The 25,875-nt window shown below is 36.8% G+C and overlaps 5 protein-coding genes across 12 annotated transcripts; 4 read left to right on the top strand and 1 right to left on the bottom strand.

Moving 5' to 3' along the window:
- The first annotated feature begins 306 nt into the window (after positions 1-306).
- On the top strand, positions 307-3,623 carry LOC121768287 (pentatricopeptide repeat-containing protein At5g14080-like). Of its 3 annotated transcripts, none has more exons than XM_042164730.1 (4): positions 307-2,158; positions 2,270-2,490; positions 2,949-2,963; positions 3,207-3,623. In XM_042164730.1, the coding sequence occupies exons 1-2, from the start codon at positions 517-519 to the stop codon at positions 2,473-2,475; spliced, it is 1,848 nt and encodes a 615-aa protein (XP_042020664.1). In that variant the 5' UTR covers positions 307-516; the 3' UTR covers positions 2,476-2,490; positions 2,949-2,963; positions 3,207-3,623. The 3 variants fall into 3 exon arrangements, 2 of the variants coding, with proteins under 2 accessions (XP_042020664.1, XP_042020665.1); XR_006043338.1 differs by having other exon boundaries at positions 308-2,158; positions 2,896-2,963; XM_042164731.1 differs by lacking the exon at positions 2,949-2,963.
- Positions 3,624-3,774: 151 nt separating this feature from the next.
- On the bottom strand, positions 3,775-6,793 carry LOC121768291. Of its 5 annotated transcripts, none has more exons than XM_042164740.1 (3): positions 6,448-6,793; positions 4,245-4,733; positions 3,775-4,160 (listed from the first exon to the last, which is right to left on the bottom strand). In XM_042164740.1, the coding sequence occupies exons 2-3, from the start codon at positions 4,680-4,682 to the stop codon at positions 4,017-4,019; spliced, it is 582 nt and encodes a 193-aa protein (XP_042020674.1). In that variant the 5' UTR covers positions 4,683-4,733; positions 6,448-6,793; the 3' UTR covers positions 3,775-4,016. The 5 variants fall into 5 exon arrangements, with proteins under 5 accessions (XP_042020674.1, XP_042020671.1, XP_042020673.1 ...); XM_042164737.1 differs by having other exon boundaries at positions 4,245-4,700; XM_042164739.1 differs by lacking the exon at positions 6,448-6,793 and adding an exon at positions 5,819-6,441.
- A 3,294-nt stretch (positions 6,794-10,087) lies between these two features.
- LOC121768290 (probable aspartic proteinase GIP2) lies at positions 10,088-11,600 on the top strand. The gene has a single exon (XM_042164736.1). The coding sequence runs from the start codon at positions 10,104-10,106 to the stop codon at positions 11,400-11,402; it is 1,299 nt and encodes a 432-aa protein (XP_042020670.1). The 5' UTR covers positions 10,088-10,103; the 3' UTR covers positions 11,403-11,600.
- Positions 11,601-17,095: 5,495 nt separating this feature from the next.
- LOC121768289 (probable aspartic proteinase GIP2) lies at positions 17,096-18,537 on the top strand. Its single transcript, XM_042164735.1, has one exon. The coding sequence runs from the start codon at positions 17,096-17,098 to the stop codon at positions 18,401-18,403; it is 1,308 nt and encodes a 435-aa protein (XP_042020669.1). The 3' UTR covers positions 18,404-18,537.
- An 899-nt stretch (positions 18,538-19,436) lies between these two features.
- LOC121768288 (CBS domain-containing protein CBSCBSPB3-like) lies at positions 19,437-25,576 on the top strand. 2 transcript variants are annotated; one of them, XM_042164732.1, is made up of 14 exons: positions 19,437-19,795; positions 20,486-20,654; positions 20,918-21,050; positions 21,360-21,530; positions 22,455-22,533; positions 22,625-22,738; positions 22,934-23,000; positions 23,317-23,422; positions 23,703-23,761; positions 23,978-24,084; positions 24,163-24,290; positions 24,713-24,838; positions 24,918-24,967; positions 25,100-25,576. In XM_042164732.1, the coding sequence occupies exons 1-14, from the start codon at positions 19,647-19,649 to the stop codon at positions 25,274-25,276; spliced, it is 1,635 nt and encodes a 544-aa protein (XP_042020666.1). In that variant the 5' UTR covers positions 19,437-19,646; the 3' UTR covers positions 25,277-25,576. The 2 variants fall into 2 exon arrangements, with proteins under 2 accessions (XP_042020666.1, XP_042020668.1); XM_042164734.1 differs by having other exon boundaries at positions 19,439-19,795; positions 24,713-24,795; positions 24,878-24,967.
- The last annotated feature ends 299 nt before the right edge of the window (positions 25,577-25,875 follow it).

Below are 25,875 nucleotides of genomic sequence, written 5' to 3'. Positions count from 1 at the left end.
TCCATTTCATACTTGTCGTTATGCTCGATTATTTATATACTACTAATACAGAATACTCCATTTCATAAGTGTAATATTGTATGACTAACATATAAATTTTGCAATTACCTAAATTTTTGTACGTCTAACATATAAATTTTTTATCGAATCAAATCTGACAATTAAATAGAGGTCGATGTGGTCAAGCAATCCGGCATCTTGGATTCGAAGGTGAAAATGCTCATAGCATAAAACGTTACGTTTTCTGTTCACCATATATTTATCACCTTTGCTCTACGCGAGTTTATTTGATTGATTTACCTCTTCTTTCTTTTTTTTTGCAATCAATTTATATTACACTCAAAATAATAAATTTTGGGTAAATTTATTACTGTATACAAATATACACAGTTTTTTGAAGTTTTTTAATGGATGATTGAAATTCATAGTAGGAGTACAAAATTTTTGTTCTTCTATTCTTGATTGACGTGATTCAACTGCATCCGATCTGAATTGGGATTTGCAGCAGATGCAATCATGCAAGGCTCCGCCGCGGAGCTGGCAAGCCTCATAAGCCGAACTCTGCTCGTAGCGTCGAGCCGCGCATGGACGCCGTCACACGAGAAGACGCTACACCAACTCGGCTGCCGCCACTCACTGAGCCCCACCGTCGTCGCCCGAGTCATCGACCCCTTCCTCCTCAACCAACACTCTCTCGCTTCCGGATTCTTCAATTGGGCGTCCCAGCAGCCAGGCTTCTCCCACTCCTCCGACACCTACCAATCCCTCCTCAAATCCCTAGCCATTTCCCGCCAATTCAACTCTATCGATAAGCTTCTAAAGCAAATCAGAGCGCAGAGGGTTTCCTTGCACCCCCGCGTTTATCGCTCCGTCATTGCTTCTCTTGTCGCTGGGAGGAGAACTCACACGGCCTTCTCTCTCTTTCGCGACGTTGCCTCCATCGCGCCGGAGATAGGGCCTGAAGCTTGCAATTCGCTTCTGGCCGCGCTGGCTTCTGATGGGAATGTGAAGAGTGCCCGCAATGTGTTCGGTGAAATGCTTAACAGAGGTGTTCGTCTCAGTACTATTGGTTTTGGGGTTTTTGTGTGGAGGATTTGCGGAAAGATGGAACTGGTTGAGATTCTGGGTTTGATTGATGATGTAAAAAAGGTTGATTTTTCGGGGGTTAATGGGTCGGTTGTTGCGCTGCTGGTGGTTCATGGTTTATGCACAGAGCTTCGGGCGAATGATGCGATGCTTGCATTGGAGGAGTTGAGGAAAAGAGAATGTAAGCCTGACTTTATGGCGTATAGAGTTGTGGCTGAGACGTTGCGCCAGATGGGATGCGTGGTTGATGTGAACATGGTTTTGAAGAGGAAACGTAAGTTAGGGGTGGCGCCAAGGGCCAGTGATTATCGGGAGCTTATTCTTCAGTTTGTCACAGAGAGACACTTGTGTGAAGCAAAAAACTTGGGCGATGTGATAGTGAGTGGAGATTTTACGATTGACGATGATGTTCTGAATGTCTTGATAGGATCTGTTTCGTCTTCTGATCCCGCACGTGCAATCTCATTTTTAAGGTTTATGCTCGAGAAAGAGAGATCACCAACTCTGCTGACAGTGATCAACTTGAGTGAAAACCTTTGTAAGCATGGAAAGGGAGAAGAGTTGGTTGAAGTATTCCAGCTCTTGTCCATGAAGGAGTACTTCAGGGACTCGGAGAGTTACAATGTGATGGTTTCCTACCTTTGTAAGGCGGGAAGAGTTAAAGAAGCTTATCGGGTGCTTCAAGAGATGAAGAAAAAAGGTTTAGGACTCGACGTGTCATCTTACAATTATCTTCTCGAAGCTTGCTGCAGGGAGGATCTTGTGCGCCCTGCAAAACGGCTGTGGGATGAGATGTTTGCAATTGGTTGTTGTGGTAATTTGGAAAGTTTCAATATCCTTATCAACAAATTTTGTGAAGTAGATCTGGTCGAAGATGCTTGCCACCTGTTTAACCAGATGACCATGAAAGGATTGGAACCCAATGAGTCAACATACAAATCCCTCCTTCAGGGCATCTGCCGGGCGAAAAATGTTGAGTTAGCTCTTGAAATATTCAACAAGGCTGTTGAACAGGACGAAGGACTTGCCAAGGCCTTACTGAATGCCTTTGTTCTTTGCCTCTGCAAAGAAGGTAAGATGATACTCGATCATTTGTTACCTTCTCGGCTTTATATACATTTTATGCTTGTGTGTAAGTTATACTAGTGCTGAAAAAAAGGTGCTGAACTACTTTTCTTGGTAGGGTTTCTCCTTCCGGTTTCTCAATTGTTGCGTGAACTCACTTGTCGCATGGGATGTGCAAAATCCCATTTGACTTTTTTGAGATACTTAGCTGATGCTGGACAGCATTCCTTGGCCTGCAAGCACTTACAATGGATTGCAGATGAATCACCTGAAATGCTACATACTATTCCCTCTGAATTTGCTGCATCACTCTCATCCTCATGATTCAGATTATCAACGGTAATTGCATTACGAGCAGTTAAGCTGATGGCTCTATAATCACTGTCATGTAGCCAAAACTAGGGTTATCTATATCACAACAAACCACAGTGACAGTCTATAAGTTTTTAACTGTGAAATTTGCAATATACGTTTTCATGAAATGATTTCTTTTATCATTCACCTCTGTCAAAATATTATCAGCTTACACTAGACTTATTCAAGGGATTATACACTAAAATGCCAGTTTTGGTTTTGGATTTGTGGTGTTTCATCGAAACATCCTATTTACACTCTTTTGAACAACGGGCTAATTTGTAATTTTGGTGCTAAGTTTTAACTGATTGAAAAGTCTAGTGTGGCATCAAATTTCTTCTTTATTAGTACATAGCTATGACCTATATCCTCTTGCTTGCTTCTTTGAAGAGAGTTTAAACGTGATCATGGGGGATTTAAGGGTGAGCTCTACCCCATTGCAGACCTCCAAGAAAACTGTAAGTTTTTATCTGAGTGCTAGTATTATCTTTTCATGTTTGTGTGCTCTAATTTGTACTGACACCTCCTCTGAATATACTGTCTTTTGGAAGTGTGGATTTATGGTACAATTAACTGGTTACCTCTTTTTTTTGCAAACACTTTTCACCACATTAGCATGCTTATTATGTTGATCCTTCCAAAGTTGTCAGAACTAGGATGCTCCACCACGGTTATAACACCCCTTTTTTTATTATTTATAGGGCATCCTACCGGCAGTCTATGTTAGATGTAGCAAATGGGTAACTCACACTTCAAGTGAATGATGAGGGCCACACTTGTCCATTTATCAATCTATATGATTCCATGAAGATGAATATTCCAAGAACCATGATGAAGGTATGGTTTTGAATGGGGGCTCCTCCAATGTTATGGGAGATTGCTACACTTGGAAGGAAATGCTGGCGTCTCGTTGCGTCGATAATGGTCGTATTGGACTTTTCAGATTACTGCGTTTAAGAAGATGCATCACAAATTGTATACTACTATAATCTTAGTCCACCCTGTTTGTGCTTAAAAATGTAGTGAGAAATGGACATGTTAGTTTGGATGATCAAGAACCATGTGAGATCTTGATGTAAGAAATATATGCAGGAGATAAATACTTCCTCCACTCCTAATTAAGTATTTGCATTGAGGACAAGGGTAGATCTGAAATGTTGACACCAGTTTCCCTTTAATTCTGACGCATGACATCAGTCATCAGATTTTATTCGTGAATGGAGGAAATACATATTCAATAAATCAATATGCAAAATAGAGCTCCACATGTAGCATTGAAAGTTATCATCCACCAACTTTACTGAAAATTTTTTAACATGTAATCTCGAGTAATGCTTCATTAGTCTATATCGAACAGTAGTGTAGCAAAAACTAGAATTCCATGCCACCAATCAAGAGTGTCACTAAACATGTTTCACTTGGTTCTAAAAAATGGCATGACATGATGTGAGACAAAAAACTTTCACAGTTAACAGCTGCACCAAACAAGCAAGGGACAAAACTGGGAAACATCAAATGTCAATCTCATAAATCTGCGCCAGCTTTCTAAGTTTTCCTTCATCAGAAATACTCTCAATCAGCTTAAGTTTATTGTGGTGAGCATTCAGAGTGTGACTCTGCATTTTCGCAAGTTGTTCCTCCTCTTTCACTTGTTCCTGCAATAAGAGAGTTAATAGTTAATAGTACTAATAACAACCTACTTCAAAATAGTTGAAATAGCCAAAAAGAAGGCTTGTTACGTTGAGCAAGAATGCAACTTCTTCAGCATGTTTCTTCACCAGTTTCTGGGCTTTCATAGCCACATCATACTGGGGGTCCCTGTTGGTCACCCATCTGCACTGTATACGACGTCCTGGTTTTCTGGGACGATCAGCAAACATCTCGATACGGGCAGCCTGGGCCCGGACAGGCCTAGGCATTCCACCAATCATGAATGGAACACTCTCCAGCTCATTGATGAGAGTTTCTGCCTGATTTCTGTTTTCCACCTCCACTAGGGCAGCATGGATGCCATTTGGTTGCAGGTAGGCATGTATGAACTGAACCGTGATTACTTTGGCGAACTGATCAATAGCAGCTTTCAAGACAGGTTCAGTCACGGCAGGTGAGATGTTGTCCAGATATATAGTCCTCTCCACTTTCTTTAGAAATTCATCATACTCCTCGGTTGATTCCATCTAATGCTGCAAATGCTCCTATGATAGCGAAATAGATGCATCTCAAATCATCTACATAACTACATATCAGAATCTTCGTGTGCCATAATCAAAACGATAAAGAAAGTGGCCATTCGCACCCCTGACCCCCCGAACAAACAAACAAACGAAAAACAACCTCTCACTGCTATACTACATCTGCTAGTAACTATTCACACCTAAATGTCACTTCAAGAACACTCAAACAACAACACATGTAAGCAAGGAAGAACACAAAGTCTTCCCCAACAACAGGGGGTTCCAATGAGCACAAAACATTAGTTACACCGATGCAACAGATCAAACAAAATAATAATTCCAAGAGATCAGATGAAACACCAACATACTAATGTCATCAGGAACTCCAACAAACACTAGACATCAAAACATAATATTAACTCCCAACAAGAACTGATCACATTTAGTCTCTGCACCTCCCGAGTACTACCAATGCTACGAGTGAACATATTCCCCACTTCATTTAGTACAGATCAGCAAATGCAAATCATAGTTATTCTAGCAGTAGACACAATAATTCACTGTTCAACTCTTGATTTGGGAATGCTCAAACCAAGTGATCACTACTCTCACAATGCAGGTCGAAAAAACCAATAATTTTTAAATCATAACAAACCGTTTAACAGGAAGCACTTCCTCCATCCTAGATCATTATAGTGCTCAAAATAACAGGGTACAATCAAGAAAATTTATCAGAAGCAACACAATTCTTTCAATTTTTTCAATTTAATTAAATTCTTCGCCACCTCATTGTGGCATTCACGATCCATCCAGCAAACTCTCTTCCCCACAGCAAAACAAAATTAATCAGTTCAAATCACGAGGGAATTTTCAAATTTAAAAGAAAAGCATCCAAGTTCACATTTAAATAAATCAACAGGAACATCATCAAATCGAATTCAAACAACAACAATATCACAACTCTAGAAAACAAAATTAATACATAGATTTTCATCAATCCACGCATGCGTGAACACGAATCATGCAGTATAAATGCGAAATCGATTCACTAGGAGTATTAAAAATCTACACGTCATCGAATAACACCTTTAACAATCAATCAAGTTGAAAATCGTTTTCCCCCTATCTATATCAGGTACCTGATTCTTAATAGCTTTGGTTTTCTGATGAAATCAACCGTTTCCTACTTTTCTCCCTTTTCGTTTTTGCGGGAAGTCGGCATAGTAATATAGGTGGTCTCCACTTAGATTGCCTATTTTAACCCTATCGGCGTTCAAAAGTTTTCGTCTGACACTAAATGAGACGGGGCTAAACCCGTCAATGGACTATTTATTACTATTTCGAATATCATACTACTAATTTTCAATCTATTTTGTCTTTTTCATCGAATTTAATTTTGTCTCTTCATAGGTTTGGTTTAGATTGTGTAATTATGTAACCAATATATGAAAAAAAAACTATCGTGCCACTCTTGTGCAATATCTATCATCTATCATCTATCATAATCTAATGGGTAAGTTGTGAAAGTACTTTTATACACTTTTTGGAGGGAAATGTCAACTGACTTGTGTAATTATTTTTTATTTCTTTTACAAATTTATAGTCCTAATTTGAAGGGCAAAAATTATTAGGGAAAAAATGGTACACTAAAATTATAGCTTCTCCCCTATTAATTGAGTATGTTATCAAACCAAAGCTAATGAGAGACGAGAGAGAAAGGTGAGAAGACAAAAAAAGAGCAGAGGAAGGAGAATGAGAGAAATGTCACCGGTTAGGCGGCTGTGCAGACCCACCAAAATCCTCCGGAGCACACAAAATCAATACTTGAATGCCGGAGCACACTGCAGCGACGCCGGAGGGCCAGGTTCTTGCGGGCGGCGAAGCAGGACAGAGGAATTGGCGAGGCAGAGCGGTTGATCGGCGAAGCTGTGCAGAAGAAGTGTCGGCGATTCAGAAGGGAGGCCAGCGGCAGCATGTGCAGGCGGGCAGCGAAGAAGGGCGATTGAGCGACGAGACTGTTCGAAGAAGACGGAGAGACGAGAGATATGCAGAAAAGGAAAAAATGGGGAAGAAGAATAAGATGAAGAAGACGACAGCTTATTTTCTCATTAGGTTTTAAATGGACTTAATTTAAGTGGACTTAAAAGTTGGGCTTTTGGGCTATCCAATTAAATATATGTATTTAGTTAACTTTTAAAGATTAATTCATCTTAGTAAATTTTAATTTAAATGGGCATATTCAACTTTAAATTAAAGATGGTTTTAAATCTTAATCTCCCCCAAAAAAATGTTATCTTGAAGTGCATGAACTTAATTCAATGATCACACACGATATATTTACTTTAAATTGAAGATGGTTTCAATTTTTTAATTTGAACATATTAATTTTTATTTATAATTTATTATTAATTATTTTGCAATAAAATTTATATAAGATTCATTTTATCTTAATAGATTATTATTATTAATTATTTATTTTGTATAATATATTTATTATATATATATTTTTTATTGAATGTATAATATTTTAATATATATAAACATATCAATATGAACAATTGTATTAACTTATTTAATTATGTTTGAAAAATTATTGATAAATTATTATGGGGTTTATGTGTAATTTAAATAAATATATAGGTAAGAATGAAAAGGTGAAAAAAAGTAGATAAATATGAAATATTTTTGTAAGTTTAAGTTTGGTGTAAATGGCTGGAGTAGAATAACATGTGACAAAACTGAAAAAATTCTAAAGTGCAAGTTGGCTTAAAAGACTTTGATACCCTTTTTGGAGGGGAAATTGAAAGGAGTGTCTTTTATTTCTTTACTTTATTTTGAGTCTTCCAATATATGTTCAACATGAAATTAATCAATTAATTAATATTTTAAGGCAAAAACAATTGGACAAATAAGTTAGCTTCTTGAAGAAGTTTTGAAATACATTTAAAAATAGTGCACTACCATCAAATTTTTTTATAATTAAGTTATTAAATTTATATATTAATTAGCTTTTTATTTGGGTTAAAATTGGAATTGTGCTAGAGATTTTAGTTTGCCTTTCATTTATTTAGATTAAAATTGAGATTTAATCCTTTACTGCAATACTTTTTCTGCGAATTAATTCACAAGCTAAAGGGCAACACAAATATACAGTGTTTACAATTTTCATCCTATATTTATTCAATTAAAGTTTTTAATTCTTATACTTTAATTCGCCTCTAATTAATTAAACAATACTACTAAGTTTATAAAATAAATGACGGAATAAGATGAAATTATACATATTTAAAATTAAATATAACTTATAAAGTTTGTATAACTTCTTAATATAAAGAGTAGAGTAAATTGTCATATTATTCAAAACAAACAAGATGCATAAAATATTATCGTTATTTTAAGTGATAATTTACTTTTTATAGGTATATGTGGCGGGAAGTAAGAAATTTATTCTTTTCAATATTAAAAATTCATTTAGTCTTTGGTCATGTATAGCAAGTTATGCTATGGTCTGAAATTACACGGAAGAAATAAATAGTCAACTAAAATGTGATTATAGGATGATACAAATTTTGCTAACTTGACTTCTCAAAGAAGTTTTAAATTTTTATGATTTAAATTATTCATATATTTAATGTGGATATGTTTAATATTCCATATATATTTTTCAAATTAATTTTTTTTAATTGAGCTATTAAATTTATAATTTACCTTTTATTTGAACGAATGACTTGCATAGCATTGTTAAAAAACATCTCTCACACATATTTTCTTTATTTGTACATCTTATTATAATTAACTCATACTCTTTGATCATTAGTCACACATCTTATTTTCGTCATTTATTTTATTGTTTTTACTCCACTTAGATTATAAATCAAAATTGTATAAATGTTTCATTCATTAGGGAGTACTATTAAGTTCTTCATTTAGAGTGAGACAAGATAAGTACATTTATATTTTTTTAAATCTTCATGTTGCTTTGAATTCTTATTTTCTATATATTTATTATATTTTGTATTTATTATTTGAAACTCTTATGTTATGTGCATAGCACGGGTGTTAATACTAGTATATGAAATACTCCACTTAGTAAATAATATATTCTAAAAATATTCAAATTTAACTTTTATAACTTATAAACTATTCAAATATTTTCATATTTCTTAAATATAAAAGTATATTTTTCTTTAATAGATGAATAAATAAATTAAATATTTTCGAGGCCGAACAAAATTGTACTTCTCAAAATTCATGCACCAACTAAGATCCTCGATGATGCATCAACCACGAGCTGGCGATGCACTTTCGATGGAACATGATTGTGAATTCAATACTATATAGTACTTACTATATTAGTTTGTTCTTAGAATATATGTTAGTAAGCAAACAACTCTTAGCTAGTTCAATCTAATATCATAAATATACAAAAATTGCAGATAAGTAGACTCAATCATCATGGCGCGCCATCGTGGACTTTAAAGAACGATGTCTTTTTGTCGTGACTTTTCAAAAAAGTTTTATGATACCTTTGATGATTTACAATAATGTTTATGGTACTTAGACATACGTAACATCTCTTACATGAAAATTGAATACAATAACTCTATTTTTTTTTTGATAATTTGTGAAGAAAAAGAAGGGTGAATGTATTTTTAAAAGCTAAAAATGAAAATATCAAAAGAAGCTTATAAAAGAAACCACTTTATATAGAAGAAGCTTATCACCTTGTATAGTTATAAGAGTGACATTTGTATATGTTGACACAGCGATAGAGTGATAATGCCCCTTTGAATTTAAGTTTTTTATGGCGATTTTTAAATTTATTTCATTTGTCATGTAACACTAAAGAGTGACATTTTTACCGTATTTTCACTAACTTTATTGTTAATAAAAAGTTAGTGAAAATAAATTTCACGCAACTTCTTTTTTCTTTTGACCAATAATTTCACGCGTTAGAATAAACGCATTAAAATACATATTTAGTTTATTTTATTTGAAGGGAAGTAGTTGGAATTTTAATAAATCTATGGTTTCACTATAACTTATGACAAACAAAATTACCACTAAATCAATATATTTAGCTAAACAAGCAGTAGTATATTTTCCCTTAACACGATCATTTGATGGTATTTTTAAGTGAACACTAATTTAATAATATGGCATTTATATATAATGTAGACACTAGACATCTAGATATGTTAAAATATTGAAACCATAGAGATCTGACTTTGACCATATAAATAATTAAGAGAGTTGGAAATGTTGACTTCAACTAGACAATTTGACATCTACTTATAAGATAATAGTGATTTGCTGTCATGACATTCCAAGTCAAAACTATTGCATCCATATATATCCAAACTACTTAATCAATTACTAGTATAAATAAAAAGCTACATCTATCCATTTCTTCAAACACAATCAATGGCTACTCCTACCCTTTCCATCTTCATACTTTCTTCTTTGCTCATTTTATCTTCCTTCTCAAATGCTCAAACCCAACCAAAAGCCTTCACCTTCCCAATTACAAAAGATGACCCAACCAACCAATACTACACCACAATCCAAATAGGCTCCAAAGCCACCACACTCAACGTCGGGATCGATCTCGGCGGCAATTTCCTATGGTTCAACTCTCAAGAATACTTCGCTGCAGCCGACTCGTACCGCCCGATCCTATGTGGGACCAAGCAGTGCCAGATCGCAAACGGAATCGGTTGCATCTTCTGCTTCCTGTCACCACCAGTGCCAGGATGCACTAACAACACATGCTCTGACTACTCCCTGAATCCCTTCACTGGGACCCAGGGCTACAGTGGCCTAGGCCAGGACGTCCTGCGGGTAGTCTCTACCCGCGGGGCCCAGTATAAGGTGAACAATTTCCCCTTCCAATACTCAGACCCTGTCTTGAGGGAAGCCCTAGCCACCCCCACGGCGGGGCTCATCGCCCTGGGCAGAACTAGGGTTTCCCTTCCAGCACAACTTTCATCAGCTTTCAAAATCCGCGAGAAGTTCGCGCTATGCATCCCGTCTTCGGGAAGCAAAGGGAGCATGATCATCGGCGAGACAGCTTATACAAAACCCTTCCAACAGACCTCGGAATCAGCCTTGACCACACCTCTGCTCAGAAACCCTGTGAGCATAAACGGCAACGAAGTCATCGGAAACCTCACCATCCAGTATTTCATTGGCGTCAAGTCCATCAGAGTTGGCGAGACGCCTCTCGTGCTAAACGAAACCCTGCTTTCTATCAACAAGAGGACCGGAGAAGGAGGGACGAGCATACGGACGGTGAGGGCGTACACGAGCCTCCACAAGTCGATCTACGCAGCTCTGGTCGACGAGTTTGTGAAGGCGGCTGCAGCGAAGAACATCAAGAGAGTGGCGTCCGTGGCTCCATTCGGTGCTTGTTTCGATTCGAAGACGATTTCCAGCACCGAGGCTGGGCCGGATGTGCCGGTTATCGATTTGGTGCTGCAGAGTAAGAGCGTTTACTGGCGATTTTACGGGTGGAACACGATGGTGAGAGCTGGAGAGGGGGTGATTTGCCTTGCGTTTGTGGAGGGGCAGCCGAATTTGTCGGGGCCGACGACGTCGATCGTTGTGGGGGGTTACCAGATGGAGAATCATCTGCTGGAGTTTGATGTGGCGGCGGAGAAGCTAGGGTTTAGCAGGTCGCTTCTGCTGCGTGACACGAGCTGCGACAAGTTTGGAGCTGCCTAGAGTGGATTTCATGTGTGCTTATATATGTGATCGATTAATAATATTGTTATGAGTTTGATTAGTAAACCTTGGTACTTGGCTTGTTGTATGGACTATGGAGTGATTGAGCATCACTTGTATTATGAATAAATGTTATTCTGTTGACCGATTGTAATTTATCCCACTAATTAATTATAATACTTCCTTCTTTCTTTGCCATTTTTGTCCATTTCATAATAAAATTTTACTTTTACTTTTATTGTTATTATAAGTACGTCTCATATTTCAGTATTGCGCATGAATGTTTTCCTTAATGATAAATAAGCTCTATCTCAACGTTGATAATAATTATATCCTCGTAATATATCATGATATGCTACCTCACCAGCTGAGATTATCAAGAATAATGCAATTAACAAATAATAAAAATAAATATTGAGAGTTTTATGTCATACCTATAGCGATTGTGGGCTATAGTTAATGAACAGTTCTTAATGGTGCAGCCAGTGGTGGATCTATAGGGGCAGCTGGGGGCGCGACCGTCCTCTCCGTGCCACTAATTTCCCCTTATTCAGACGTAAAATTGTCATGTCCGCCCCTCCATTTATGAATCCTGGATTTACCACTCGGTGCACCAGCGACCATAGTTGGCAACTGGAACACAATTGGATTATAGTATATCCGTTTGCCCTCAAACTATACTCCTTCCTTCCACGATAATTGACACTAATTTCTTGTTTCCTCCCGTCCACAGTTAATCGTCATTCTTACTTTTTAATACTTTTGGTAATGAATCTCACATTCTACAAATTTATCACACTCACATTTTATTAAGTATAAAACTAATACTAGGATCCACATTCCACTAACTGTTTCAATTAATCGTGGACGGATGGAGTATTACTAATCAAACAATTATCATATAATCATGTTCAGTTTTTGTGTTCTTTAGCAAGGTAATTTAGTTTACTACCATATTTTATCTCAATTCATTTTAAGCAAATTTCGTTCCAAAAGTAGCAACTACATATACCATGAGTGAAGTAGTTATATGATTTGAAGTATTTATTGTGCAAGCTTGTTATTTACTCTTGTTGGTACTTTTTCTATCATGGATATGATTGTTAGGGTTGTTTTAGGGATTTATTTTGATTGTTGTTATTGCGTGAACATTGTTTGACTTATGAATCATGTTCAGTTTTTTGTTCTTGTTTAGCAAGGTAATTTAGTTTGCTTATTGTAAGTTTATTTTAAATACTACTAATTGTGTCAAAATTGCTTAGAGATACTATCACGTTTAGGACAAAAATGCCCAACTATAATGTTAAAGACTTGAAGTTATAATGATGCGAGCCTCGTTGGCTCGCCACGCTCTCGCGACACCTCTCTGAATGAATTAGCCTCTCGTCGACTATATGGCCTGCGATATCGGTCGTAAAAGGGTTCCAACATAGCACCACACGACTTGTAACATCTATAACACAAACATGCTTCGGAATATGGATGAAAGTTGCAAAAATTCGTTGTGGCCATAACATTCCTACAACTTTAAGTACGGACATACATTTGGGAAGATAATTCTTAAATACGATGGATGAGTTCGACGTGAAATATGAAGGTGAGGGTGGAGTGAGTGACGCCACAATCGAATATGGACGTTCGATTATAAGTCGATAACCTATTAAAAAACGAACACTTTGCTACAAGGATTCGAATAGGAAAAACAAGAGTAAAAACTCAAGAAATAAACTAAACTGTTATTCATCAATCTTCTCCCCTTTTCTTCCATAAATAACACGCCTTTTATAGGCAAAATTCCTAACTAATTCCTAGCTAATTCTCCTCATGGAGATAACCTTGAATCAAATCTCATGAAGCAACACAAATCCTAAAGCTAACTTAACTCATAAACTAATTAAATAACTCTACTAGTTTAAAATAATCTAAAACTTAACTCATGGCTAATCCTAACTATTTTCATGTATGCATATTTTAAATTAAATACTATTAAATATAATCTACAATGATAAAATGTCAATATATCAAAACACAGCTCTCGGCCCTTCTTTAACCAACTTAAGGCTTCGGTCCACTCCATTCAGGCTATTTTCGAACGTTTCTTTGTGCTCGAGACGATGATCACATCATATTATTAATAACATTTTGAACCAAAATAACAAAATAATTATATGTTTAGAAGGTAGAACTAAAATTTTAGAGCATAAACTAAATGGACTCATTCTCGCTGTTAAGAACGCAACTTCCTTTCTTTTCTTTATTTTTCCCTTTTTTGTGGTCCGCGATTTTGACCAATAGGTTCACGCGGAAGAATATTAGCATATGCAATCAGTTTATTTTATGTGATAGGGGAGTTGTTGTAACTTTTAATGAAAATAGTATATGAACACAAGTGGCTGGTCGCCCAATTTTACGAGCAGATTTGTTTTCTGACTAAATTAAATTTTATTAAATTTGAATATCATGCCAAACCCGTGAACTCCATGTTCGGTTTGTTGACAATCACCATTCACAACCAACTTAATTATATCTTCATTAATGAGTAAATACAAATTAAAATAAGAAAACTTACACTTGTTTACTCTCATTAATTGACTTTGCAGCTGAAATTTCAGTTTATATATATATATATATATATATATATATATATATATATAGACAATATAGTAGTAATTCAAACTTTGCCTATAACTTGATATATAGTGCCAATTTTAGACCTTTAACAATCTCCGGCGGCAAAAAATCCGATTCGAAGCGGAATTTTACGTGTATAGACAATATAGTACTAGTATCAAATTAAAATTTGAACATAAAAAAGAGCACACATACCAATATGCCATTTTGATATTGTGGATGATTGAATCCGATGAGGAAATATATTCAACTGGTCAATTTTGTTTAATAATCTGAGCTCTTCAATGAAATATTACAAACTCGGGGTCGAGCTCATCCTCATCCGAGACACGACTCTAACGATGACAACTTACTATGTCTTGTACATCAATCACTATTGTCCAGCATAACAATGTATAAAGTTACAAAAAATACATGCACATTCAATTCTCTATACATTATTAGATCATTCAGCTCGCATTTTTTTCATTTCATTTGTTTTGCTTTGACTATGAAACTCAGATACATAATGCAACTTAGTTATATGAAAAGATACATCTAGTGGGCTTAAGGGTAATTAATTGATGAAAAATTACCACTAAATCAATTTATGTATCTAAACAAGTGCATTTTCCTTTATAATTAAGTTCATTTGATAGCATCCAATTAAACACTAATATTGAAATATGACGTACATTATATTTATATATCCTTTAATTAGTAGTTCACTAGAGTATGTTAATACATTAAAGATATATATATATATATATATAGTAGTGATCTATGGCAAACACCTCTTAACCATATAACTAGAGAACAAATAATAGCCACAAGATCAAAAAAATCAAGGGCTAATATTAATTTTCGAATTTAATGAGATATTAGCTCCCTCAATCACAAATTTACTCCATAATAACAAGTCATGGGTATTATTGTCATTGCACAAAAAAATTAGATTATGTAAATTTTTACTTCATTTGAAGGTTAACTTCACGGACATGAAGCGAGTGGATCTGATCAAGGAGATCGCGGCGGAGTTCGAGCTGATCGCGAACCGGATGTCGGAGACGGAGGTGGCGACAGTGGCGTCGGTGGTGGAGCTGGAGCGGCAGCATCTGGCGGAGATCGCGAAGCGCGCGCAGAAGCTAACCGGGCCGAAGAATGTGAAGCTGAAGACGGTGATCGACAAGTCGCTGCTCGCCGGAATCATCATCCGGTATGGGAATTCCAGCTCGAAATTGAGTTTAATTACTCTTAGGTTGCTGAATGTTGTATGTGAATTCAAGAATTATTGAAGAATTCAGAGCTCTGTTCATCAAAGCTAGAATATGCCCGAGCAAAGGCGGCGATCGGTTTCAGCTATAAATACGGCGAATTGAGCTACGGAAATTCTTGTAATAATAGTAATTGAAGTTCATCCTCTTCTAATTCGGCTAAATTTTCATTCTTAATTATTTATTTGATCAGAGAGAAATTTGTAAATGCTGATGCTAGAAGGTGTTTGATCAATCTGATTTTACTTCACTCTTGTTTAGAAAACGCTTCACTCTTGTTCACAAAACACATCACTCTTATTCTGATTTTACTTCACTCTTGTTCACAAAACACATCACTCTTATTCTGATTTTACTTCACTCTTGTTCACAAAACACTTCACTCTTGTTCAGAAAACACTTCACTCTTGTTCACAAAACACATCACTCTTATTCTGATTTTACTTCACTCTTGTTCACAAAACACATCACTCTTATTCTGATTTTACTTCACTCTTGTTCAGAAAACGCTTCACTCCTGTTCACAAAACGCATCACTCTTACCATGATTTTACTTCACTCTTGTTTACAAAACGCATCACTCTTATTATGATTTTACTTCACTCTTGTTCACAAAACACTTCACTCTTGTTCACAGAACACATTACTCTTATTATGATTTTACTTCACTCTTGTTTACAAAACACATCACTCTTGTTTACAAAACGCATCACTCTTAGCATGATTTTACTTCACTCTTGTTTACAAAACACATCACTCTTACCATGATTTTACTTCACTCTTGTTTACAAAACGCATCACTCTTATTATGATTTTACTTCACTCTTGTTCACAAAACACTTCACTCTTGTTCACAGAACACATCACTCTTATTATGATTTTACTTCACTCTTGTTTACAAAACACATCACTCTTGTTCTGATTTTACTTAGACATGTAATGGGGCATGCATCCTATCTAATGACATGAGCAATGAACGAATCCAACTCAATCCTCGAAACGTCGCCCGCCTCCGTCGCCTCCCTCACGGCGGCGCCCAGCTTCTCCGCCGTCTCCTTAATCCGACACCCTTCTTCCGACGCCATGAATCTCCTCACGACACTCTCAATCAACGACGCCTTCACTACTCCCGCCCTATCCTTCCACTCCCTCACCACAATCTCCGTCTTCAAAACATCTGAAACCAGCGCGGCGTTGCTCGGCTGGTCGGAATGCATAGGCCACGCCGCGATCGCCACCCCGCCGTCATGCTCTCCACGCACGAATTCCATCCCCGCGATCGCGGAAGCAAGGCGAGCATTGCGGCTACGCCAGCAGCTGCGCCTACGCAGATTTGGAAGGAAATCAATGGATATTTGATCGCAGATTTGAAGGAGAAAGAAAGGAAACCTACGCAGATTTAAATTTCATATTGTAATTTCCAAAATACCTTTGGCCTATTTTATATAATTAAAATAAATAATATTTGTTCCATTAAGATGTGTGGCTGAGATTTGTTCTCTAGTTATACACTTAAGATTAGTTATATCTTGATTACTACCCTCTATATATATATATATATATATATATATATATATATATATATATATATATATATTCTTATAAAATAGAAAACAAATATGATTGGATCTGAAGTGTATAGGTTTGACTTTGACCATAATCAATGAGTTGGAAATGTTGACTTGGCTGTCATGCAATTCAAAGTCAAAACTATAGTGACTCAAGATCTATCCAAATTTCTTAAACAATTACAAATTTTTCTAGTATAAATAAAAAAGAGACACCCATCCATTTCTTCAAACACAATCAATGGCTTCTTATCCTACTCTTTCCATCTTCATAGCTTCATCTTTGCTCATTTTATCTTCCTTCTCAAATGGTAAAACCCCACCGAAACCTAAAGCATTCACCTTCCCAATTTGGAAAGATGACACAACAAACCAATACTACACCACAATCCAATTTGGTTCCAACGCCACCACACTCAACGTTGGGGTCGATCTTGGCGGCAAGTTGCTATGGTTCAACTCCCCCGAATACTTCTCTGCGGCCGACTCATTCCGCCCAACCCGATGTGGCACCAAGCAGTGCAAGATAGCAGACGGAATCGGTTGTGTCTTCTGTTTCCTGTCACCACCGGCTCCAAGATGCACGAACAACACATGCTCTGACTACGCCCTCAATCCCTTCACTGGGAACGAGGACTATAGTGGCATAGGCACTGACGTCCTGCGTGTAGGCTCTACACGCAGGGCCCAATATAAGGTCAATAACTTTCCCTTTAAATACGCCCACGACGCCTTGTTGGAAGGCCTAGCTACCAACCTGGTTGGGCTCATTGGCCTGGCCAGAACTAGGGTTTCGCTTCCAGCACACCTATCATCTGCTTTTAAAATCCGCGAGAAGTTCACGCTATGCCTCCCTTCTTCGGGCGCCAATGGGAGCATGATCATCGGTGAGACGGCTTATATAAAACCCTTCCAGCAGATTTCGAAATCAATCCGGACGACACCTCTGCTCAGAAACCCTGTGAGCATAAACGGCAACGAAGTCATCGGAAATCTCACCATCCAGTATTTCATCGGCGTCAAGTCCATCAGAGTCGGCGAGACGCCTCTCGTGCTAAACCAAACTCTCCTTTCGATCAACAAGAGGACCGGAGAAGGAGGCACGAGCATACGAACCGTGAGGGCATACACGAGCCTGCACAAGTCGATCTACGCAGCTCTGGTTAACGAGTTTGTGAAGGCTGCAGCAGCAAAGAACATCAAGAGAGTGGCGTCCGTGGCTCCATTCGGTGCTTGTTTCGATTCGAAGACGATTTCCAGCACCAAGGCTGGGCCGGATGTGCCTACCGTGGATTTCGTACTGCAAAGTAAGAGCGTTTACTGGCGGTTTTACGGGTGGAACACGATGGTGAGAGCTGGAGATGGGGTGATGTGCCTTGCGTTTGTGGAGGGGCAACCGAATTTGTCGGGGCCGACGACGTCAATATTTGTGGGGGGTTACCAGATGGAGAATCATCTGCTGGAGTTTGATATGGCGGCGGAGAAGCTAGGTTTTAGCTCGTCGCTTCTACTGCGTGATACCAGCTGCAACCAGTTTAGAGCTGCCTAGATTATTGGATTCATGGGTGTTTATGATGATGAGAATAAATGTGGAAGATGATGTTTGTTTACTTTTATTATCCAATAAAAATTTGTTATTGCATCACGATTAATATTATTTGTAATTGTAGTACTACTACCTACCTAAGGAATGATATTTACCATAATCCGATCTACTTTTGGTTTAAAGAAAATATTTCTAATGATTGATTATTTCTTTGAATTATTTTACATAATATGATATCTGAAGATGGAGTAGATTACAAACAGACCAATCAAATATAAATTGAAGGGAAATAAATAACCATACATGAGAGGGCCGGATTCAATACAAGACATAAGAAACTTCGATCTGATTTGTTTGAACATGTGTGGGCCCAATTCGACCATGATTAGTGACTGAAAATTATTTTTACGTATATTTTTGTTTTATAGGAGTATTAAAATGATCATGTTGCGTGTATTTTCAATATTTTAAATTTTAGTGATGGGTCGTAACAATATCACTATGTCCCACTATGCAAACAGCAAAAGCACCTTCAAGGTCTCGAATTTTGCCAACCCATCATCTTGTAATAGTTATAAAGTTATTTTCACAAACTTTTTATCAATAAAAAGCAAACACTAAAACAACCAAAATTCTAAACTCAAAACTTTTTTTAATATCTACGAATTAAAACGCTTTATTCAGTCAACACTTTAGTTGCTTCAATGCATCAGCTAATCAGAAATCACACTCATGTGTGCAAGTTCCCTATTCAAATGTTTTAAATTTTGAATTTAAGTGTTTTGCCTTTCATCTCTGTTTTCAATACAACTACCAAAAGCAAGGGAAGTAAATGAAAATGATGTACTAGTTGAACATGTAAGTTGAATTGAATTGTATGGATGGAGTAGTTTTGCCACAATTATACGCCTATATAGAAAGAATAAAATAAATTATTATGGATGTAGTCGATTTGACACAGTTGTGACATAACAGGTGTCGAATAAATTTGTGTGGTGTCTAGTTCGTAAATAACAATTCGAGAGAGAGAGAGAGAGATCGAGAGAGAGGGGGTGGTTTAATAAGGCAAGCCCAAATTGTGGAGGCCGTAACACCTCCTCAATCCATTAAAAAAATTATCGATTTCTGCAAAATAAGATTTGGGTCTTTTGAATTCACGAGGAAATAGCATATTGTTACATAATTCTTAGCAAATTCAAATTATTTATATAAATAGAAAGGAAAACAAAAAAAAAGGGGGAGAAAAATGAGTGGTGTGGTTGGCCCGACGGCGGCAGCGAGACGCAACAGTGTGGCCCAGAAGCGCACCTCCTCCTCCGTGAAGAGGGGGCCTTCGTCGGAGAACGGCTCCGCCGCTAATGGGACCAACGCTAAGCCCTCTTCCCCACCTCACTTGTAAGTTCTCTTTCTCCGGCGACCGCAATTTTTTTTAATTTTAATTTTTTTTTTTGCAATTTTTTTTAATTTGATGGAGTGGATTTGAGCTAGGTTATTGTTATATTGATGCGCGAACAACTACTTGAAGGTGAATGCTAGGTCTTCGAATTGGATTTTTTTTTTGTCAAAACTGCGTTGAAATAGCTGGTGTTGTATGTATAAAAGCCGTTGACATATGAAAGGGAAGTGATTTGGTTCAGATAACTACCTATTGGATTGTTATAGTAGCTGGGAAGATATCTGAGTATGAAGTGATGAGAATATGAAGTGATGAGAATATGAAGTGATGAGGTTTCGAGCCTTGATACACAGTTTTTCTATCACAATCTGCTGGAAATTTTGGGTGTTTATGGTGGATGGGGGGATGGGGGGGTAACGGCATTTCAAATTGTCAGTTTTTATTCTAGATAGTGTTATATCTTTTCATGTGTGTGGACTTATGGTACAATTAACTGGTTACCTCTTTTATTCAAACATTATTGCATTGTTTGTGTTCTTTTGATTTTATAATTGAATTGTGGTTGCATGTTTGTCCACTTGGTATACTACAAAATGAATCCTAAAGTGTGAATGTGATACGTAGTAGTAATTCCTTTTCTTTTGCTTGGTCAATGATTCGACATGATTGAGTTATATATGTACATGCAGGTCTACTGCTGGCGAGAGAACAGTGAAGAAGCTTCGGTTATCCAAGGCACTAACAATTCCCGAGGGGACCACTGTATCAGATGCCTGTAGAAGGATGTTGGCCAGGCGTGTTGACGCTGTTCTGCTGACTGATGCAAATGCTTTGCTTTCAGGAATTGTCACTGATAAGGTAATAGTTTATGAGCTTTGTAGCCATTATACTGGTTCTTCACTCTTTCTTTTGTCTGTTTACTTTTAATCTTTTATGCATTGCATAATGCAAGTATGAAAGGAAGTATCTGACCATAGTTCACAGCATAAGATGTATGCGTGTATATGTATGTATAAAAGTTGGAACTGAGTCTCTACCCTGAAATCAATTGGAATACATTATGCATCAGTATCTCTTTAAATGTTGTGTTTGTTAGTTATTGGTTCATCTATGATGTACAGGACATAGCGACCAGGGTTATAGCTGAGGAGTTGAGACCCGAGCAGACATTGATTTCAAAAATTATGACAAGAAACCCAACTTTTGTGAGCTCAGATTCTCTGGCTATTGATGCTTTGCAGAAGATGGTCCAAGGTTACCTTTTTTATTTGCTTGTTTCTTGCTAAGAATTGCTATGCGTAGGTAAAGTGCTGGAACTTAGTTTGTGCTCGAGATTACTGTAAAATTGATTATGAAACTATAAATACTTAAAATATTGCGGAAAGAATTTAGCAGAGTAATTATGTTGTCTTCCCTGAGGTATTCCTAAAAAGTATTTCACTTCATCTCTGTATGAAATTACCAGCATTCCCAAAAGGTATTTACTTCACAAAGAAACACAATATTCCATTGTCTGGTACCCTCAACATCTCCACCTAAAGTTATAGTTTTCCTGTTTAACAGGGAAATTTAGGCATCTTCCGGTTGTTGAGAATGGTGAAGTTATAGCAATTTTGGATATCACTAAATGCCTTTATGATGCCATATCAAGAATGGAGAAAGCTGCAGAGCAGGGAAGTGCTATTGCAGCTGCAGTTGAAGGCGTTGAACGCCAATTTGGAAACAATTTCTCTGGTTAGTTTATTCTTCTTGCCAGAGTTTATTTGCTGCAAATATTGGTTTCATTCCTTCGTCCCTATTATGAAGGCTTATTTCCTTTCTCATATGTCCCAAATATATAGGCTTGTTTCCATAAAAAAAGTCATTTACTTATATTCTCTTATTTAACTCTAGCAAATTGGCAATACAATAAATATGGGTATATGAGGAAATTGATTGTATCTTTTCCAATGAGTTTCTTAATCTTTGTGAAAATTCCAATTAGCTTTTGTAATTGGGATGGAGGGAGTATCAGGGAGATCAATTTCAGGTATTCTATTAAAGAAAACATCTCCTTAGTGTTAGAGAACTCATTGTCAATGTATATCTACTGCAAATTTTCGAGTCATATACTCATATTAGGAAGATCATTATTTGGATTATCCAAATAAAGTAAAGATTAGAGAACACATTGTTACTAGCATGTGCTCACTAGGCCATTACATGTCCTAAAGGAACATTCCATGCAATAGATATGCATGGTTTCCCTATGTGTTGCATCTAGTCCTTGCAATAGTAGCTATGAACTTGAGAGATATAAACTCGGATAAAGTTACATATCATACAACTTGCCTTACTTGTTAATTAGATGCACCCTTTCAAATTTCCTTAATTGGGTTGACTAGCTAAGATGTCGTAGGACACTATGTTTGGGCAGTAGTGGATCCAAAGTTCAAATTAGTTCAGCTTCAATCTTATTTAGATTCAAGGACCTAAATGTTTGCTTTTTTAAGACTGCCATGTGGGTTATTTTAAATATTTTTAAGGAATGGTAAACATTATCATTTGGTGTGTTTTGGCAGGCTTCTTATGTTCACTTGATTGGTCTGCTATCTATTTTTCTTACAAATGTCTGTAGTTTAGCCCTGAGATTCTGTTTCTGTTGCGTTTGTGTTTCAGCATCATCAGCTCTCATAGAAACACTTCGCGAACGCATGTTCAAACCTTCTCTGTCTACTATAATTTCTCAGACTTCTAGGTAAGCTATACTTTCTGAGATTTATTCTTTGCATGAGATGGGACGATAATTTTCTCAGTGCTGCTTATGATCTATCTATATCATTTTTCAGAGTTGCAACTGCATCACCTTCAGACCCAGTTTATGTTGCTGCTAAAAGAATGCGGGAATCACGGGTCAATTCAGTTCTTGTTATGACAGGAAACAGTATTCAGGGGATACTCACGTACAATCTTTGATCTCAAGCCCCATCTTCTTTTTACATGCTTTAGGATTGTAAAATAATGTCTTAATTGACTGATAGTTATCTTTCTCAAAATTGATTTATGGAGTAATATTTTGTTCATTTTTATGTTATTTTTTAATTTTAACCTTTTATGTTAATGCTTATTTTCATTGTTTTTTGGTTATTGGTTTTCAGTTCAAAAGATATTCTTATGCGAGTCGTCGCCCAAAACCTCTCTCCTGAGCTTACTCTAGTGGAGAAGGTTTGACTACTTATTTCATTAGTACTCCAGCTTGTAGATCATATGCTGAATTTTCAGAATGCAGCGTCAATATTTGATCTCTGTCACTACGATTTCTGATATCATTCATGAAGCTGCCTTTGCACCTTAATGTAATTCAGATTATATGTATTTCTGCTATGACCCCTTGAGGTTTGAAGTGAAAGTGATACTTTTTGTCCCTTGTTAGTTTCAGTTTCATTGGTGGTGGGGCATGCATCCCTAACTTTCTTCTTATAATCATTGTTTGGCATGTTGCTTTTGACTTATTGTTCTTTTGTGGTAATTGGATCACTAGGTAATGACACCCGACCCTGAATGTACAACAGTAGATACAACTATTCTTGAAGCACTGCACATAATGCGTGATGGGAAATTCTTACATCTTCCCGTTGTTGACAAAGGTCAGTACTACATTTCTATCTCTGCATGTAGGCACTGTTTATTACTTCCTCCGTCCCAAGATATTAGACTCGTATACCATTTTGGGGTGTCCCAACATACTCGAGCCATTTCTATTTATGGTAAAAATTTACTTTATTACCAACTCCACTTACACCACTAAACAACACCTCCTAAATTCTTGTGCCAAAAGAAATGAGTCTAATATCTTGGGACGGAGGGAGTTGACAAAAAATGAAAAGAAATTAGTTTTACAAAAAAAGTTGACATTTTTCTTTGTAGAGGGAAGTGTTGCAGCTTGTGTGGATGTTTTGCAGATAACTCATGCAGCAATTTCTATGGTAAGTTCCTTACATGTCATTGTATATCAACCGTATCTGCATTTTTGTATCTTGTAGTGTTTCTTAATGGCGTGATTTTATTGATTTCTTTTGTTTTTAGTGAGCCAACTGTTATAATTACAGAGATCTGCTATTTTAAAAATTGAATGTCTTAGTAGTGTAAAGATATGTTATTTCTCAGATCAAAGATTTACATGCCTTCCATTTTCTCTCTAGCTTGAAAATAGCTCTGGAACAGTTAACGATACTGCAAATTCGGTTATGCAAAATTTTTGGGATTCAGCACTTAACTTGGACCCCGCTGATGACTGTGACACTCAGAGGTCTTACTTACCCTTGTTCAGTTATTATTGATTGAGAAGCATATCTACTAATCATTTGCTTGCTCTTCTTTTATACAGTGAGATGTCAATGTCCCAGTATGTCCCATCAGATGCTGCAGAACATTCGAAGCCTTCCTACCCAGTTGGAAATTCATTTTCTTTTAAACTCAAGGACCATAAAGACCGTGTGCACAGGTTTAATTTGGGTGAGTAGAGCTTATATTACTACCTTTCGCTTTCTCTTGATCTTTGCCTCTTGCTGATTTGTGGGATCTCTTAGTATTATTTGGACTTTTCTTTTATCAACTCATCAGGTGCTGTCATATTAAATAAAAAGCAATTAACTTCTAGCTTAATTGTACATCTTTTGTATAGAGACCAACTATCCTTTGTGAATGGTGCTTTCGAGAGAATACACTTTGAAGATAATTAAATGTATTTTCTCTAACAAATGCTATCCATGTTTTTAAATGTGAAGGGTTCATGATCTTTCATTTACTTATGAATATTGATGTATGTTAAGGCCTCTTTTCAAATTAGCATCGTACAGTATCCAGCTTATTTAGTCAATATCTTGAGAGAGCTTTTATTTATTCCGACATATCTGTCTCTTTCTCTTCCTAACCAGGCACAGAAAGTTTAGCTGAACTTGTTACCTCTGTTATGCAACGGGTGGGTGTATCTGATGATCAAAAGCGCCCTCAACTTTTGGTGGGTACCTTTCATAGTAGAATGCTTTTCCTGTATTTTTATGGTAAGCTTGTTAATGCTTGAAAACCTTGTTATCTTTTAGTATGAAGATGATGAAGGTGACAAAGTTATGCTCACCACAGATGGAGATTTGATTGGTGCTGTTGCCCACGCAAAATCTGTGGGACAGAAGGTAAGCGTATTTGTTCTCCCCTATAATTTGCTTTGCATTGCATGCTATAACAAACTGTGAAGTCTAAATCTACTGATCCTTAACTTGAGAAGAAGTTTATTTTCATTTGATGTCATGTCTTTAACTTCCCAGGTTTTGAGAATCCATTTGGAATACTATGATTCGAGTCAAGAAACAAGGGAGCTGTCATCTGCCACAGTGACTACCAAAGAGCGCAGATCAAGCTCCCTCGGGTTAGGGATATTTGCGGGAGCAGTAGCTGTGACCAGCATCGGTGTACTGGTGTACTTGAAGCGCTCCAAAGCATGATCGATGCTCGAATGGATTATGTAGTGTTTATAATAAAGTGATAGGCAAATTTAAAGAAACAAGCAAGCCTGTTGAAGGAAAAGTCGCTCATTTTGTAGGCACTAGGAGAAAAATGCAGCAATGCAAGGCCGCATAAAAGCTGGCAAAAGTTTAATTATTTTGTGTGATACACATATGTAAATGGAATTGCAACTCCAGAAAAAGAAAAATGCTACGTACATTTCAGTGGCTATATGAACTACATTTTGGTTGACTGGATGAAGGAAAAGAACGTCCCAAGGTCAACATTAGTTTGATCCATCTCTCTCTCTCTCTCATCATTCATTTGTTCTTTCGCATGTACAATAAAGACTAAAGTCCAAAATTGGTCGATCTACATTTGCCCAAAATTGATAAGTTTTAAGGATGTTTTAGTAATTTTATTTTAATTATATTGAATTGGAGGTTTGAAAATTGTGTCCTGTATATTTTTAAACACATAAGTTATTCTCGGTGTTGAACTTATTTTGGGCAACTCTCATGGCCAATAACTCGGTTCTCTTGAGTTTGATGTAAAATTTAAAGAGAGTTTTCGATGATAGCTTTCTCATAGTTCATGT

Source organism: Salvia splendens, chromosome 15 (genome assembly GCF_004379255.2).
Source record: "Salvia splendens isolate huo1 chromosome 15, SspV2, whole genome shotgun sequence".
In the NCBI taxonomy this organism is placed as follows: Eukaryota; Viridiplantae; Streptophyta; class Magnoliopsida; order Lamiales; family Lamiaceae; genus Salvia; species Salvia splendens.
Note: the sequence above shows the minus strand (reverse complement) of the source record. Positions and strands in the feature narration are given on the sequence as shown.